General features: G+C 36.1%; 1 protein-coding gene across 1 annotated transcript in view; it reads left to right on the top strand.

The window, feature by feature from the left end:
* The window catches only part of LOC103594376 (laminin subunit alpha-2-like), a 256,089-nt gene that overhangs the window by 172,728 nt on the left and 63,407 nt on the right, over positions 1–19,954 (top strand). Inside the window, exon 4 of the mRNA XM_008577588.1 lies at positions 16,221–16,463. Coding sequence (XP_008575810.1) covers positions 16,221–16,463 — 243 coding nt within the window. The remainder of the gene's footprint in view (positions 1–16,220; positions 16,464–19,954) is intronic.

Raw genomic sequence — 19,954 nt, 5'->3', positions numbered from 1 at the left:
TGTTCAGATGGAAAAAATAATGAGGCACAGAAAGTTTAAGGAACTTGCCCAAATGGCAGAGCCCATTTAACAATACACTGACTCTGTCTGTTAACCAGCAATTCCACTAGAACAGCTAATAGAGCATCACAAACTTTACAGCTCAGAACAGAAGTCTTGATTTCCTTCCTCAAAACATGCACTTGTCTAAGTAAACAGCACCTTTTTAATCCAGTTGTTCAAGCAGGAACGGTTCAACACATGCAAGTCAAAAAGTGTGATACATCACATCAACAAAATCAAAGAAAAAAACCATATGATTATCTCAATAGATGCAGAAAAAGCATTTGACAAAATTCAACATTGCTTCATGACAGAGACTCTTGGCAATTTAGGTAAAGAAAGTATCTCAACACAATAAAAGCCACATACAACAAACCCACCACCAATATCATCCCCCAAACTTTCAGCTTTTCCCTTAAGAACAGGAACAAGACAAAAATGCCCACTTTCACCATTCCTATTTAACACAGTATTAAAAGTACTAGCCAGAGCAATCAGGCAAGAAACAGAGAAAAAGGATATTCAGACCGGAAAAGACAAAGTCAAATTTTCCCTGTTTGCAGATGACATGATCATAAATATATAGAAAAACCTAAAGACTCTAAAAAAAGAATTTAGAGCTGATAATTTCAGTAAAGTTGCAGGATACAAAACCAACAAGCAATAATCAGTGGTGTTTTAATACTCCAATAACAAACTAGCAGAAAAATGAATCAAGAAAGTAAGCCCATTTACAATAGTCACCAAAAACATAAAATACCTAGGAATCAATTTAGCCAAGGAGGTGAAAGATCTCTACAATGAAAACTACAAATCACTGCCGAAAGAAATTAAACAGGTCACAAAAAGATGAAAGACATTGTTCTTGAATTGGAAGAATTAACATTGTGAAAATGTCCATACTACCCAAAGCATTCTACAGATTCAATGCAATCCCCATCAAAATCCCAATGACATTCTTCACAAAAATAGAAAAAAAAAAAACCCTAACATTTGTATGGAACAACAGAAGATCTCAAATAGCCAAAGCAATCCTGAGCAAGCAAAATAAATTCTGAGGCATAACACTACCTGACTTCATTTTATACTACAAAGCTATTGTAACCAGAACAGCATGGTACTGGCACAAAAACAGATGCTTGGGCCAATGGAACAGAATAGAAAAACCCGGAGATCAATCCACATACTTACAGCTGACTGATCATTGACAAAGGCAGCAAGAACATACATTGGGGAAAAGACTGCCTCTTCAGTAAATGGTGCTGGGAAAACTTGACATACATATGTAGAAGAATGAAACTAGACCCATACCTCTTGCTGTATACCCAAATCAATTCAAAATGGTTTAAAGAATTAAATATAAGAGCTGAAACTATAAAACTTCTAAAAGGAGGAAACAGTTCAGGAAGTAGGCTTGTGCAAAAACTTTATGAATACTGTGCCAAAAGCACAGGCAACAAAAGGAAAAATAAACCAATGGGATTATATCAAACTAAAAAGCTTCTGCACAGCAAAAGAAACAATTATCAAAGCAAAAATATAACCTACAGAATGGGAGAAAATATTTTCAAATGATGCATCTGACAAAGGATTAATATCCAGAATATACAAAGAGCTCAAACAACTTTACAGTAAAAAAACAAATAACTCTGCTAAAAAGTGGACAAAGGAGCCAAACAGACATTTCTCAAAGGAGAACATACAGATGGCCAACAGGTATATGAAAAAATGCTCAAAATTAGTAATCATCAGGGAAATGCAAATCAAAACCACAGTGAGATAGAATCTCACCTCAGTTAGACTGGCTACTATAAAAAAGACAGAATAACAAATGCTGGCGAGGATGTGGAGAAAGGGGAACCCTCCTTCACTCTTGGTGGGACTGTAAATTAGTATAACCATTACAGAGAACAGTATGGAGGTTCCTCAAACAACTACAGATAAACTACCGTGTGATCCAGCAATCCTACTACTGGGTATATATGCAGAGGAATGGAAATCATTATGTCAAAGGGATACCTGCACTCCCATGTTAATCACAGCTCTATTTACAATAGCCAAGAGTTGGAACCAACCTAAATGTCCATCACTGGATAAGTGGTTAAGGAAAATGTGGTATATATACACAATGGAATACTACCGTGCCATACAAAGTAATGAAATTCTGCCATTCACAGAAACATGGATGGACTTAGAGAAAATTATGTTAAGTGAAATAAGCCAAGCACGAAAAGAGAAATACTGCATGTCCTCACTCATAAGTGGGAGCTAAAAAATAAACAAATAAATAAAAAAAGAATGAATGAAAGATACAACAATCACAATAATCCATTGAACATTCAAAAGGAGAGAATGGAACTGAGACCACCAGAGGTGGGAAAGGGGGAGTGAGAGCGGGGTTAGTGAGAAATTAATAAAGGGACACAAAAAATGATTACATTATGTAATGATAAATATAGTAATTATCCTGATTGAGCATCACATATTGCACACAGATATTGATATTCAACACTGAACCCCATAGATATGTACAATCAATTATGTTCCAATAAAAATAAATAAGTAAATAAATAAAAACTGCAAAAAAAAAGAAGAAAAGAAAAACAAAAACCCTGGGAATAATCTTCTGTTATTCTTTTCCATTTATGCCTCTTATTCAGGTTCTGAAAATTCTACCAATAAAATAGATCCTGAATCCGACCACTTTTTTCCTGCATCTTACCACCCTAATCTAAGCCACCACCATATTTCTCACCAGGACTACTAGAACAGCCACATGACTAATCCCTCTGTTTCCACAACCCTTCTCCATAGCCCACTCACCAAACAGCGGACAGAGTAATCTTTTAAAAATATACATTAGGTCTCATTATTCTTCTGCTCGAAATCCTCCAGTGGCATCCCAGTATAGGCAGACTGAAACCCACACCCCTTACCACATCCTGTATAGCTTACTTGACCTGGCCCCTGTGTGCTTCTCCATCATAACCGAACACAATCTTTTGCTCCTATCTCATTCTAGCCACATTGGCTTTCTTGGATGAGCCAATTCCTGCATCAGGCTCTTTACACTTGCTGTTTCCTCTGCCTTAAATGGTCTTTTCCAAGATCTTGACTTGACTTCATCCCTCGAGTCACTAATGTCTCTGTTCAAATGTCACCTTGTCAGAAAATACTTCCCTGATCACGATCTATTATAGAAACTTCTACCTAAAATGTCATTACTTATTCATTTACCTTGTTTGTCATTGCAGTGGAATTCTGGCAAATGTTTAACAACTGGCTTTCCAGGGGATTTTTTAAAAAAGCTATGTTTTAAAGTGTTAACCAATTTCCATTGTGTAAATACTCCCATTTGGACTGATTTCAAGTTACCAATGACATAGGATGTCATTGGAACAAGGAGTTGAGAAGATATAAACACAACTGGCTTTTGAAAGTCGGTGCAAGCTGGCTCCACCACACCACTGGTGAAGTGCCTATTTCTCTAGAATATACAACCCTTGTGAGAGAGCAACTTTATCTTCACCACTGTATTTCAACACCTAGGTTAAAGGCTGGCACAATAAATAATGTGTTGTTCAGTAATATTTGTAAAATAAAGAATCAGTGAACTAATTAATATATTGCTCCATGGGTCTTTAAAATTAATATTAGAACATTAGAACCTGTAATAGGAATCTTGGAAAACAAAGGTGAAAATAATACCAGCCAAAGTGGATTTGACTGCAGGTACAACTGCCCTTTGCACCCTTCTTAATTGAGGAGTCACCCCAATCCCCATTTGAATGTTCTCTAAAAAGATTATTGAGAAAGTAGACATTTAATGTATCATGCTTATATTTAAATTTATATTTAAATAAGTTCATTAATGCAAAAATTGATCTGAAGTTAGTTCAGTATGTTGTGTACTCTAAGCATTTGAAGCATTTCTAAAATGTTCTTCATGTCAAGAATATCTGCAGTTCAAATCATGACCTTCTTTTGCTTTGTATTCTAATTTTAAAGTTTCTGACCTAGACACAAAAAGGTTAACTCAGGAGTTTTAATAGTCATACTGCTGTTTCTCACTTGTATCAGTGATGGTACTTCAGAGTGTACTATGCTGAAGAGGCAAACAATGAAAGAGTCCCCTCCACACAAAATGTATGTAAAGTCGGCTTTCAGCAAGTGGCTGTATTTACTACCTGCTGCTGATGGTCACTGTTTGCAATACCATTCTTATATTCACTACAGACAAAAAGCTTAGAGAAAGAAAAGTCAAGCCTCCATACGCCATACCTCTTATGAGGCTTTGCTAATAGCTGCAGTTATTTCATAACCATCCATTGTGTGTTTAGGTTTAACAGTCTTGGCTTCATAATGAAACACATCATTAAAGTTCTTTCATGGTGTCTCTGTTTACAATTATCCTTCCATATGTTGATGGTGGAACACATGGGTGTTCTGCTATAAGCCCTTTTTTGCTGTTTAGATGGACTCAGTTTATATGGTCAGATTTTACCATTGATGATCTTGCAGCTTTGCCATTTGATGTTAAGTAATTGTACTCGGACTGCTCAGGAAGCCCCGTGGATTACATTTTATGCAGTGAGTATCACAAATGAGGTAGAGCTTGATTCCATACTGGTGAAATACTACTTTTATTTCCCAAAGATATGTTGTTCTTTAAAATTTGTCTCTGAATGTTGTGACTAAATGTTGTATTGGGTGGTGATTTTAGAGTCAGAATTCAGTGAAACATTTTGTCTTACTTTAAATGTAAGTGTGTGGAGGGTTTTTCTAGGGTTACATAATTTAATCATGTGAAGGGATGATTTAATGCTCAGAGCAGGACACTTGGCACCGCAGAAAGTGCCCCCGAATTATTTGCTCTTTTTTGGAACAGTGACAATTATGACTTTTTGTGATATTCATAACCCATTGAATTGGAAAGATTTTAGCATTAGAAAATTGTTCTAATGTCACTTTTAAAGCTTTTTTTTTTTGCCCTCCAGCATGAGTCCTAGTTTGAGGAAACTAGACAGCCTTGATTTTCTCTAGCAGTGAGGTTAAAAAATAAATTTTTACTCTCACGCAACCAATTAGGCATATGTGGAGAGCCTTGGAAAGTCCACGAGCAGTCATTCTTGCAAGGAGCAAAACACTTGTTTGTGAAGACAGCAGTGAGAGAACAGAGTTCTCCGTGTTGTGTGTTCTGGGGATCCTTTTGGAGCTTCAGACATCCAGTTCTCACCCCTTCATAAATCATTTTTTACTTAACGTCACCGGTTAAATTATAATTTTATGAGTTCCTAACTCAAAAAGAAACAGGAGAAATCTAGGCAGAATACACAAAGCAAAGAATTTGCAAGGTGATTCTCGTAAGAATTTTATAACATATCCTCTTAAAACGGTAGTCTTTCAGAAATTCTCATTAACTTTTTGGCACTCAATCTTTAGAAAATATCTGTATAGTTACATGAGTGTCATCTCCTGTCTTTGTTTTTCAATCATAGCCAGAATGGCATCAGGGTCCGCAACCTTCTCATTTTTCATTTCATTTATACTCTTCACACTTCATTGGCAGGTGAAGTCACCTCTTTAAAATTTGGGGTAAAGACCAGCTTGACAAACTGTAGCAGAATGCTCTCCTTTGCAAATTTTCATTTCAGAGGGGGAGTATGTGATTTAGAAATATTTAAGGAGGTTATTTTGGTAGAATTTTCCCTCTGTCAGGAAGGGCGATGTCATCTGTACTTATTAATGCTGTGTTGTGGTTAGGTAAGTTCACCCATTAGGTTTGTAGAAATCATTTCAGATTTCTGAATCATCTCAGAGGTTGCGTTCTGTTTTTGACCACTCATTCAATGGAACTTAAAAGATAATTGGGCATTATAATGTATAAAGCATTAATAGACATTTATAGAATATTCTATAGTTTCTACCGCTAGCAACTTATAACAGCTTTAATGTCAAAATAAGGAAAAAAATTGCTTCATTACAAAGCAAAATGAGATTTTCTTCAGAGTTGTTCAGTTGTTAGCTTGAAATATAAAATGGGATGTGAGAAGGTGGTTAAGTTAGAAATTGAGATGTGGAAAATATTTGTATAAAGAAGTTAATTGAAATATTCATAGACATGAAAGTTATTACAAAAAAGCGAAAATAGACAAAACTGTGTTTATAAACTTGCTCTATAACCGATTGGTCATGTGAAGTAGAACAAGTTACCTAGTGTATTGATTTTCTATTGTTGCCATAACAGATTTCCACAAACTTAGTGGCTTAAAACAACACAAATTTATTATCTTAAAGTTTAATAAGCTAGAAGTCTGACATAAGTCTCACCGGGCTATAATCCAGTTGTGACTGGATTGCATTCCCTTCTGGAGGCTCTAGGAGACAATCTGTCTCCCTGATTTTTCCAGCATCTACAGGCCACCTTCATTCCTTGGCTTCTCCATCTTCAAAGCCAGCAACAGGTTGAGTCCTCCTCACAGTACATCAGACTGATCTCTTCTTTTGCCTCTCTCTTCTGCTTTTAAGGACCTTTGTGATTACATCGAGCCCACCTGGATAATCCAGGCGTGCCTTCCCATCTCAACGCCTTTAAATCATATCTGCAAAGTCCCCTTTTGTATATAAAGTAACATATTCACAGGTTACAACAATTAAGATATGGACATCTTTGAGGAGTCATTTTTTTCCCACTACACCTAGCCTCTCTCATTTCAATTTTCTAATCAGTTACTACCTATGTCTTAGAGTTCCTGTTAACAGAAACAAAATTCTGTATGATGAAGTGCCTGGCAAAAGATAGGCACTAAAAATGTTACTCTCCCAAAGGAAAAGATTATTAGGAAATAGAACTTTGGGACCACCTTTGTTTAGGAAACTCTACTCAGAAAGACCCACAGCAGGAGCACCCATGCAGGGCTCAGAGAGAAACGAAGGTTGGGGCTGTCTTCTGAACACAACTTCTGTCTCCGCTCCCTCTTCTTTTGTTGTTCACTTTCCATTTTAGGCACAGAGTTGTATTAGGACAATATTTTTCTTTTTTAAAAAAAAAATCCCTAAATTATAAATAAATATCACTTTTCCAAAGAGAAGGAGAGTTTCAGAGAGGGGGAGAACAGCATACTCAAAAGCTGTAGATACTTTGAAGATGACAATGGAAGAAAAGAATATTAATTTTTCAACCAGGTCACTGGTAACTCTTCTGAGGATGATTATAATATAGAGATGAGGTGGTGCATTGGCTGCAGGGGATGAAATAGAGAAGGGGTGATAAAGAAATAAGAAACAGAGGGTGCAGACTACTCTTAAGAAAGTCCCTGGAGAAGGACAAGGACAAGAAAGTAGGGCAATATATAAGCATGAAAATAGCTGATGCTATTTCATTTGTAATAGCTAAAATTGAGTATATGTTAAGTGACTCTGATCTGTTGAAAGAATTCATGAACCAAGATCAAAAAGTTTCATTCGGTCTTTGATTTGTTATTCTACACTGTTAACATTATATTTCGAACCCTTCTCATCATTTCACATCTTTGCTACTATTCTTCAAATGCTTTGAACTACAGTGGTTCATTCATGTCGGTAATGTCATAAATTAGAGAACAGGTAATTTCTTTTTGCCCTGGTAACTATAGAAGCACAAAAACAAAGGCAATGCTATGTATTTCTCCGGGGTGAATAATTTTTAGAAGGCAAGCTTTAAACTGCCACATTTCTGATTGCCTGTGATTCACAACAATATAGTGCTCTGTGATGGTTGCGTTGGAAGGACTGTCATGTTCTATGGGGGACTCAGCCTACCAGCTCTTTTACCAGTAGCTGGTGTGAAAGCCATGCTGTGCCAATGACTTACTCAGAGGAGGCCAGGTCAATCTTTTAAAACCATAGATGGTTTCAAATGAGAAGAGAATAGATGTCAAGGGCAGTGCTCAAGACAAGAAAGATACTCGCCTGGGTTTTCCCTGAAGCTAAGATTGTTAAAAATGATTGCAATTTAATGAAGCATTGATTACTAAATGCATTAATAAGCTGTAGGAGGACCTTATTCATTCCAGTTTAGATTCCATTTGCTCATGTTGCTAGTTTTCTGGATTGGGCTAAAATTTTGAGACCTTATCAGCCAACAATGCCCTTTCAAGTTGGTAATTAATTTGAGAGAATTATTAAAACATATTTCTTGAACTCAGAATGCAACGTGGTCACAGAAAGAAGCAGAGTCAACCATTTATCAAGATAATTAAGAAAATGCATTAAATGTTTGCTTTTAAGAGCCATCACTAAATTACCAGTAGTGGTAATATCATTATGTGAAAGGGAATTGTTTATTTATTAACAAACAAATAATAAATGAGATGTATTAGTAAGCTTTCTTATTCTGATTATAAAAATTTTCAAACACACACAACAGTATAGAGAAGAATATCATGGACCCACATGCACCCAACATCCATCTATAAGAATTAACTCATGGCCCCTCTTATATCAGTTCTCAACTTATTCACATCCTAATCTACCCCCTAGATTATTTGGAAGGAAATTCCGTATGTATCACTTTCTCCATAAATATTTCATTATGTATCTCTGAAGGATAAGACTCATTTGTAAACAAAACCATTGTCACACCTTAAAATTAATCTATTACTACTAATTCTTTAATATTAACAAGTAGCCAGTCAGTATTTAAATTTATCACACTGGTTTCCAACTTTTTCAGACAGTTGGTTGATTTCATCAGGATGCATGTGAAGTTACATACTGCATTTGCTTGATATATCTTTTGAATCTCTTTTAATCTATAACCTCATTATTTTTTATTTCCTTGCAATTTATTTTTTTGAAGAAACCACGTTGTTTGTCCAGTAGAAGTTCTCATATTCTGCATTTTGTTAATTGTTCTCCTGTAGTGCTGTTTATGTGTTCCTCTGCTACTGTCTTCCCTGAAAACTGAGAGCTTCCTTTAGAGACTAGCACTGATTCATGTTCTTTTCTTTGGCACTACCACTTTCTAGATGTGCTTCCATCACACTGCAGATAATGTCTGGGTGTATTTCTTTTGGGGATTTTAGTGTCCATTGATGAATATTAGTGGCCATAGACCCATCATTTCCATAGGAGCTCCTTCTTAGTAAAATGAAGCATACTGTGTACTATAGCAATTTATTCCAGGTTGCTTTTTTAAAATTCATTTAATGATATATCTCTCCATTTATTGCTTTTCCTCTTAGGCTTTTCTTGCTTGTTAAACTTCTTCCAAATCAACTTTGTAATCAACGTGTCCAGCTGTAAGGGGGAAAAAAAGCTAATATTTTTCATGAAAAAATGTAATTGCATTACATTTATATATTAACTTAGGGAGAGCTGAAAATTAACTCCTGTTATTTTTCAGAGCTAGAAGTTAAGGTTTGCTTTCTTGCAGAGATGGAGAAGTCCTTCAAATACTGTCTCTTGAAGAGTTAGGCATTGATTTAAACCCTTTTAGAAAACAATTTCAACAAATAATTGAAAATTTTCTCTTCAAAGGATTATCATTAGTCATCCGGTTAGATTACTGTTTCTTAGGAATTCTGGGGTGGTAGAGTAATTTATTTTCAAATGTATTAACTTCACATGAGTTTAATGTGAGTATTAAAAAAACCTGATTTAATTGGGGGCAGAGTGTTTCTGTTTCTCTTGCAACATGGGAGCCACTTACCCTGAGCACATTTGCTTACATGCAACTCCAGTAAGTTCGTTCTCAGCAATTGTAGTATACACTTGACAGGGACGGGAAAGACAGGGTCATAGAAGTGGGCTGCACATTATCATTGAGGGACAATTACAAATAATTCCAGTGTGTGAAGTTATTTTAAATGAATTTGCCAGAGGGCAGGAAGTATGGAGCTCCCCGCCTCCCCCCCACATTATTCTACGTTTATTGAATGAAGTAAGTGTAAATTTAAAGGGGACACAAAACTCACCTAGAAAACAATAATTGGACATATTTTCAGGTTATTTTTTAAAATTTTAAAGCATCATTTAAAAACTTTTATTGTTGGAGCTGGACTTAAACTTAAGACCAGTAATAGTATTTATTATCAGAATCTGTATGATTATCTCTTCTGAGAATTTTCAAGAGTATCGTGAGCATATATTTTCTGAGATTGCTTAGAAATTTTTGCTGACATATACATGGCCTGGATATACATGGCCTAGGTGAGCGTGAGGCTTTGAGTGGATCCTCTTTGTACATAGACTTTCGATGAATTCCTATATTCAGCCCACTTTTAACCTCTGCTTCCATCAAACCTGCCTCTTTGAGGTTCTAGGACTTCTGTCCAGATACAGCCGCTCTGAGTACTTTTGGTTATGATCTCTGCTCTCTTTCATCAGTGACTCTCACCGACCTTCCAGAAAAATGCTGAACTCCCCTCATCCTTTTCTCTTTGTTGTTATTAGTTTCTATTTTGTTCATTTTCTCTGTAGAGGTCACAAGTGGAAGAACTCTTAATTGCATGAACTATATCCATCAACTGAAACAGAAAGACGTGTGCATTTCTCTAAAGCTTCCCAGATTATTCCATTGGGTACTAAGTTTCAGATTTCATGATTTCTATGATCCTTTTCTGGTTCTGATATTGTATAACTCTTGGCACTTTATGAAAGCCAATATTCCTTTATGGATAAATAAGAGAATTTGACAAACTCACTGACGAAGGAATACAGATGATCTCTCAAAATATACTGGGCATCGCATGGCAGCATATGGAAATGTTAAAATTCATAACATGGGCAAGAGCATCTACTAGAATATCGCAGAGCCTCTGCAGAAATTAAGCAGTTTTGTTATGTGGACACCCATTTGCTATTTAAAATTCACACACAGCAATGTGGGGAAGGGGCAGAGCTAAACAGTGGGCAGAAACTAGATGGCTGCATGCTGTTCTCTTGAGAGAGTAGGAAAGAAGAAATGGAAGAGAGTAATTCAGGCCAAGTCCTATGAGAAGGATGAAGTGCCGTCTTCCACAGAGAGTAGTCTTCATTAATATTTTTATGGCTTTCATGGAAATCGGCCTATAGGAAACAGAGGTCCTATGGTCTTATTACATCATTAAGGAGTCATAATGCTCAAAAGTCTCAGTAAAATCTCTAAAACATAATACTCTTTAGTAGCATTTCCTAGATTTGTGATTCTTCTGGGAACAAAGAATCTGGGATAATGTGGATTCCTGAGAGGCATAGTGAAGGATATTTTTTAAAAATTTCAGATGCAGCAATATATGTGCTAGAAATTGATTCTGGTTTTCACACTTCCTGACATGATGAGCTAAGATATTCAGCTCCAGAGCAGTAGCTAGAGTGGCCAAAGCTCCTAGGTTGCTCACTTCAAGCTGTGAGAACTTCTTTTACCCCAGAGCTCTACAAATATCAATTTGTCTTAGTCACAATATGGAAAAGATGGGAGATCATTGCTCTATGTGATGATTGTTGTATGTTACCTATTCATTAAAGGATACTTCAGAAAGACCCTATTCTCCAGTTCCACACTAAATGAGATCAAGTTCTGAATACTCTTCCTATATAGAAGGAATACATGATTCAATGCTGCATTGTGAAGTAATTAAATGGTGTTTTGTTAGATGAACAATTTAAATGAGTAACAAATGGAATATGAAATAGTTCCCTTTGTTACAGTAACATTTCAAACATTTGGTACTATTTTAAAAGTTATTTCAGATTTTTTCTTTTCAGTCACCAAATTTGAAAAAAGTGTCCTCCAACAGAAAAACATGTAGGTATCATGCATTGATATATTAGACTCATTGAAACCTAGTAGTCACAGCATTTTAGTACTTGTAACAGGAGTGTTTGCTTTTTCTGTTGCACATCATTATTGCAACAGATTGAGATTTTATTCATCTGGAAATAAGTTATAATTACTGATTTTGAAGGGTCTTTGTACTGAAAACACAAGACACAGTTAATAAAAGTAGCATAGATAGCATTAGTTGTTCTAACACAGCAGTAGAATTTTGGAATACTTAGAAAATCATTGTTAAAATTTTCAGTTGTTCTTTGAAGCCTTCAAAGAATACTTCTACTATCCATTGTCTTTTTCAATAATGCTATTTAGCACATTTTAAAAAGTTTACTCAAAAACTACATGCCAACTAATTTAATCAAATTTGCATGGAATGTGAAAGAATCCACAGAAAATAAATGAAAGGAGAATATTGTTTTGAAATGGGACACTTCTAATGTTCTCTAAGGCAGTGACTGCTTTTCCATGTCACTTACTGCTGGTTGTTATATTGAATTATGGAAAGAATCTGTGGGATTTCTAGTAGAACTTTTTTTATGCATTATTTTCATCTATTATTTCAGAGCCAACACAGAAGCTCTTAGGCCATAAATCCATATTGTAAATCCAAGAAAACTTGGCCTCTCCCTATATTTGCTTGCTAAGCTACTTTCTAAGGAAAGTTCTTTATCTGTAACCTCAGTGTATACTTATTTTTCTTATTGAGTCCCTGTGATCTCTAATATGCTTTGTTACCTCTCTCTTTTTTTTTCCATCTTTTAAAAATATCTCTATGAGATTTGTTTTTTTCTGGAAGGAAAGATGCTAATTTGAAATATTTATATAGATCTCTTTTCCAAAGAATATGCAGTGTTTTTTATTCATTATTTTATTATCTCTTTCGTGATTGTGACTTTGGAAAAGAAACATAGGGTAAAAGAGTTTAAGTAGTTTTCTTAGTTCTCAGAGAAATAATGGGACAAACACCAAAGGAATGTATGCCTGCAAGTGACAAAATAGGATAGTGTTGACTGGGATTCAAGCTCAAACAAACAGGAAACACCAGTGTTAAATTAATAGCAGTAACATGGTAGCATGTTACAGCGATTTTGGTCATTCAACTAAATCTAATAAATATTGAATGCCCACCATTCCAAAGGAATTCTAATAAGGATTGTAGCATCTTTAAAGACGTAAAAGCTATAGGCCCTGCCCTCCAGGAGCCCGCAATTTAATTATTCATATTCTTTATCATTTTAAGACCTTGTCAGGAATACTGTGGGATTACCAGCAGTTAGGACCAGAGTATTTTGTATTTTATAGTTGAGAAAACTCTGTTTCTGCGTTCTAGAAGATTAATCAATTGGCACATTCATCAGTGAATTTCTTTTAAAAGAAGTTTCATGTGATGAATTGTTGAATATGAACTACCTAAAAGAAATAATTGCTTATGAATAACATCTAAAAAATGCATAAATAGTAAGTATTTTGGATAACAGTTGATGAAGTATATTCTATCTTACTCCAACTTTTCTCCTTTCTTTGATATTTATTTTTCCTTATTTTAAAAATAATTTTATCAAAAAGTTAGACATTTATGTTAACACTCATACAAACAATATAGCAGAATATGGGATGGAAACTAAAAGCCTCCTTCTTTCCTTGATTCCTCATTTTCCTGCCCCACAAGTAATGGCTTTCTTATGTTCATGTGTATCCTTACCCCAATGCCTAAGCTATTCAAGCATTGATATGCACATACATAGATATGTATGTCTATTTGCAATTATGCTCATATTGTTAAGTTTATATTTGTTAATATAAACTTATTAATATTTCCCACCTGCAGTGATACTAAAACACAATGGTCAAAGCCCAGACCAATCAGAATGGATGTCTTGGCTGTTCCTTGCTATGCTGGCATTAAACAGATGGTCTCAGAAAAAGGAGGCATTTGGGAGGTTGGGCAGCAGTGATTTGCTAACCTGGACAGAAGCATTTATTTCAATGTTTTTTGTTTTTGTTTTTGTCTTTTTCCGTGTCCGGCAACGGATTGCAACCCTCAGTGTCGCCCCCGTACCGGACCGGGACCGGCAACGGGATTGCAACCCTCGGTGTTGCTCCCGCGCCTCGCTCAGCCAGTGAGCGGGAACCGGTCTGTATGTGGGATCCGAACCCTCGGGCGGGAGCGCCACCGCGCTTCCCAAGCGGCGCACTATCCAGTGCGCCACCGGGCCAGCCTATTTCAATGTTTTAAACACCGAGTTTTTTCCACAAGTATGCCTAAAAGGCAAATAACAGCCCTACTTTCAATCATTTGATGGCTTGCGATTTCCCTCTCCCTACACACATGTGCCCACAGTCTAGTAAAGATCTGAAAGGACCAGCATCAGAGCCACCTGTATTGCTGCTTAAATACCAACTTTTCATATTTTCAAATTCAGTCCCTTAGACTATACTATAGATATTATACATGTAATCATGAAGGTCCCACATCAAAACTATGAAGCAGGTAATATTTATTTCTAGAACATTTCTTTCAAGATTCCCTCTGTAGCTCAGCAGGGCCTTTAATCCCGTTGTAATGGGCTTGTCATCCCAGTTGTGGCTGTCATCCCAATTGTGCACCATCAGTGACCCCAACCACTCAGAGGTTAGAGCTGTCAAGCTCCCTATATCTCTTAGCACTTACTAATCAAGAACATATCATATGCGTTATTGTTATTGAACTTTTCATATGTCTCATTTTTACAATATACTATCAATCCATCAGTGGTGGGACAGTAATTTAAACTAGTTTTTTAAATTTATCTTTCTACCCATCACATGGCACATAAATGTCATTCAATAATGCTTGTGCATTATTCTTTTGGACTTTGGATTGCAATTGTAAAGACACTATCATCAAACATCCAGAGTATTTCTGTTTTACTTCTTCAAATTCTATGCAGATTTGAAATGGAGGATTGCCACATTCATCACAATTGTCACTCTGTTGACTAAGAGAAATGATGTCTCTTTCTTTATTTCTCTTTTTTTTTTTTTACACGTTTACCTCTTGTATATGGAAGGTACAGAAACGCTTTATTTCATTCATTCCCGTTTCAGTCAGTTGTCTTCATATCACTGGAATTTCTTCTCCATTATTTTCTATTTGGAGATCTAGAGGAAATGACATCTATTGAGTATTTATTTGCCAAGTCCTTGACCAGATACTTTGCATACATTATCTCATTAACTCCAAACTATATCTCAGTGGTATGCTTATTATTGACCTTAATTCAAGGAAGAAAAGGAAGCTAAGAGTTGGAAAAGTAATCTTCCAAGGTTCACATAAATGCTGGAACCACAATTTGAACATGGGAATGTGCCTATGTGGTTTTTGTTGCACCTCACTCACTCCATCTAAATGGTGCTTTTTTTGAGGATCAAGTGATATAAATAATATGTTTTCTAAACTATCAAGCACTATTTACACATGGAATTTCTAACTCATATTTTATAGTCTCTAACACAGTAAGGTAAGTAAATTGGTATGCCATAAATGCTTCAGGTTGTAATGACTATAATGGAACTTTAAAAATTAAGCAAAATGATGCCAATGAGTTGTTAGAGAACAAAAATAGAGTCTCTACCCATTTCTTTTAAAGCCACATTGTCAAAATGAAACATCTCTTCTCAGCAAAAAGTTATTAAATACGAACATGTAATAATACAATTATTTCTTTTTTTTTTTTTTTTTTCTTTTGTCTTTTTCTGTGTCCGGCAACGGATCGCAACCCTCAGTGTTGCCCCTGCGCCTCGCTCAGCCAGTGAGCGGGAACCGGTCTGTATGTGGGATCCGAACCCTCGGGCGGGAGCGCCGCCGCGCTTCCCAAGCGGCGCACTATCCAGTGCGCCACCGGGCCGGCCCCATAATACAATTATTTCAAAGAACATAATAGGGTTATAGAGTGAAATCTGAAATGAAATCTATGGTAGCATTTACTTTGTATTTGACGTGAAATGATGAGAATAGTTTGGAATTCAAAATCACGTTGTTGCTGTTTTTCCTCTTCGCCAGGTGTTCCAGATTGCCTATGTGATTGTGAAAGCAGCTAACTCCCCTGGGATTGCAACCCTCGGTGTTGCTCCCGCGCCTCGCTCAGCCAGTGAGCGGGAACCGGTCTGTATGTGGGATCCGAACCCTCGGGCGGGAGCGCCGCCGCGCTTCCCAAGCGGCGCACTATCCAGTGCGCCACCGGGCCGGCCCCATAATACAATTATTTCAAAGAACATAATAGGGTTATAGAGTGAAATCTGAAATGAAATCTATGGTAGCATTTACTTTGTATTTGACGTGAAATGATGAGAATAGTTTGGAATTCAAAATCACGTTGTTGCTGTTTTTCCTCTTCGCCAGGTGTTCCAGATTGCCTATGTGATTGTGAAAGCAGCTAACTCCCCTCGGCCTGGAAACTGGATTTTGGAACGCTCTCTTGATGATGTTGAGTACAAGCCCTGGCAGTATCATGCTGTGACAGACACAGAGTGCCTCACCCTCTACAATATTTATCCCCGCACTGGACCCCCATCATATGCCAAAGATGATGAGGTCATCTGCACTTCATTTTATTCCAAGATACACCCCTTAGAAAATGGAGAGGTAAGATGAAAAAAACTCACCATTTAAGTTCATTTAAAGATGGCAAAATAGGCCTGTCAGAAAGACTTGAGTATATCTGTAATTAACGTCAGGGAGATTTTAAAATAGGATTTAGCAGAAGTACATTTAAATGAGTTATTAAATAAAAAAGAAAAACTCAAGGTGATTAGAATTTTAACTACCTTCATGTGTCTCCCACCGCTAATAAAGATCAGAGAAGAGGAAATAGGCTTATGTTGGAAAGTCAATGATTGATTTTACATATAAAGAGACTTTCTGGGTAAGGAGGATCGCTAATGATTAGACAGGATTGGAAACCTTAAAGGAAGCGTTACGTTTGTGTGTACTCTGGTCTGAAGATGGAGACAAAAGAAGTGAATTTGTGAATATCGTCCACATGAAGGATTCAAACAAAAAGGAATTCGGTCAGTCTTGGCATATTTTTCTGCTGTTACCACATAGGGCTACAGTGGGGCTTCTTCCCTTGGCCAGGCTTTGCTAAAATAGTAATGAACAGAAAATCTCAGGTTCCCAATTATTTGCAAGCTGGGTTATATGCTTAATTCAAATATGTTCCATTTCTCTGTAGTGTTTTTTATTCTGTGGTTAAGATTTTAGTTTCATTCATTAGTTCTAAGCCACAGAATCAAACCATGGCTTCCCTGTTACAAACTGTGTGCTCTCGATCTAGTTACTTAAATTCTCTGTGCCTCAGTTTTGTCTGCCATAAATTGGGAACAATAATGATAGTTCTTGTCTCATCTGATTGTCAAGAAGATTAAATGAATTATTAATTTAAAGTATTTGAACAGTGCTGACATGTACACTAAGTGCTCTATGAGCATTAACTATTTTTGTTATTGTCGCTGTTGTTATAATGATAATAATAATAATGATAATACCTACTACTACTATTATTACTATTACACAAATACCAAAACCTCGACTTTGTGACCCTCTTGGATTCTCTAATGCCTCTTTATTTTATTTTCCTAACCTATCTCCCTTTAGTATCTGTGGCCGACCTTCTACCTCCTTATGCATTGTCTTCGTTTATACTCATGTCTGACTTTCTCTCCTCACTAATCTGTACATCTGGAGCTAGTGTCATCTTTTATATTCACATTTTCAGAAAACCCATTTTCACATTCTGTCTTACCCACCCCAGCCAATCTAGGGTTATCTCTAAACACTTCTGGGGGAAAGTTAGGTTTTGACGTAAATCTACCAGACTCCCTTTTGGCACTGTTATTCCATGAGTGTACTGCAGTGCCTCACTAAATTACACATTCCATGTTCAAAAATACCAGTTTTGGGAAAAACATTCCAAATGGTGCTTTCAGCAGAGATCTCAACCTGCCAAATGACAAGGAGTCAAATGCAGCGAGTCAAACAGCTGTTCACCCTGCCTTGTGCCCAGAGACAGCCAATTCCTGGCCATTTCGGCCTGAGAATGTAGTAGCAGGGAATACAGAGAGAATATATTTGAGTTGAATTTTTTTTATTTGTATCCTGGAAACGCTGGTTTACCCAGGACTAATAATTATCTAGTATTTTAAAAACTATTCTTCATCTTTTAAAAAATGATCCAATTCAGAAACTAGTTGAGTAATATAAAATATACTTAGGTAGATATGTAACTTGCAAGTTACATGCAATTCCCCCAACCATGCCCTCCCTACATTAATGATACATCTCCATCCTTTAGACCATGTCAACCTATCAATGTGGAACAGATGTTTGTTTATTTGTTTGTTTCTTTAACTGGCTATATTGTTTTCACTCCTAGATAACATTCAGTAAAAACTACTCATTGAAGGTGATTACTAAGAACAACTAATTCAACTTTCTCTGAGACATGTTTGCTTATGTATATTTGTTTCAAAGGGAAGTGGATAAAGCAAAGAACAGAAAGTAATTCAGAATATCTGAAATAGAATGATAGGATTTAAGGATAAGAATTAAATTCAGACCTATTCTAGGCTATCTGTCCTTTTTATATAGCTTGCTTCATGGAATATGTTAATTTTTGAAATAAACAGACCCAGAGAAAGCACTTAGTATTCTCTAAGATTCCCAGCTCAACTGGTAATAGAGATAAGAATCTAGGTCCCCGGATTGCCAGGTCAATGTTTCTTTCATACTCTAGTAAAGACTAAAAGTTGATTTTAAAAAGTTGATAATTGCTAAAGTCAGAAATGGTTTAGAGGAACTATTAAGTTGCTGGATCCAGTATAAGCAGAAGGAGTGCTAATTCTGAGATATCATGATATAGGAAACCTTCATGGGATTAGAAGACCTGGGTTTAGTTCTGATTCTACTTTGTGAGACCATGGGCAGTTTAATTAATATCTCTGAGACTGAATTTCTTTAATAGATAAATTAGTTTAATACATAAATATTTCTAAGGCATCTTTGTATTGTAAAGTAATATAGTTTTGGATATCATATAACATTTGAAATATTCTAAAAGTTTTGGATGCTTGTCTCCAACATTTCCTAGACAAGTGACTGTGAAATAAATCTTAGTCTTACTCATTAACTTTTAGTTTTCAAATGGTGTACTTTTGGATAACCTCTGAAATAATAATTATTATTTATGCTCAAAACTTCTGAGAGAAATGACAAGTAAGAGAAGCAAACATATAAACCAGTGAATAAAACATGATAGTATAAATGCTACAACAGAAGTATGTGCAGAAAGTGGTAAATATCCCCCTGCGGTGGAAGGGGCCATGCTGAGAAGATAACTTCTCAGAATTCAAGGAAATCAGCAAGAACTCAGTGCCTCAAAAGTGTCAAGGCCAATATGCAAATTCATCTTAATGATGCCTATGTGATAAATTAGGTACATAACATAATTTACCTCCATTGCTGAAGAATGTTGTTATTAGGAATAGAATTCTAGGTTTGCAGTTATTCTGTTTTTGGCACATTTTATTGTTTTCTGGTTTACATTGTTTATGTAGAGAATGTAGCTATCTGATTACCATCCTCTGGGATGTCTTTTCTGTGATTTCTTTTAAAATTTCAATCTTTGTTTTTGCTTTTCAGTAGTTTTACTATGATGGTCCAGATCTGCATTGCCCAATACAATAGCCACTATCCATATGTGGTTGTTTAAATTAAAATTAATTCAAATTAAATTAAAATTGAGTTCCTCAGTTGCACTTGCCACATTTCAAGTCCTCAGTAACTATATGTGACTAGTGGCTACCACATTAAATTGTGCAGAATAGAACATTTTCATCATTCCACAGGGCTCTGTTGGGCAATGCTGCCCTCGGTGATACCTTTTTATTTTCTGAATTAGGATTCACTTGGTTTGATATATCTGCAGAGTGATGTCTTTCCTCCGTTCAGTAAACAGCTTTTACCTCTCCAAATATTGCTTCTTTCCCATTCTTTGTCCTTTATAAATTTCAATTAAAACTAATTTGGAACTTCTTACTGTATACACTGTGTATCCTACACTCTTCTGTAGTTTTCAT

This window comes from Galeopterus variegatus, unplaced genomic scaffold (genome assembly GCF_000696425.1).
Source record: "Galeopterus variegatus unplaced genomic scaffold, G_variegatus-3.0.2 Scaffold68, whole genome shotgun sequence".
NCBI classification, from domain to species: domain Eukaryota; kingdom Metazoa; phylum Chordata; class Mammalia; order Dermoptera; family Cynocephalidae; genus Galeopterus; species Galeopterus variegatus.
Note: the sequence above shows the minus strand (reverse complement) of the source record. Positions and strands in the feature narration are given on the sequence as shown.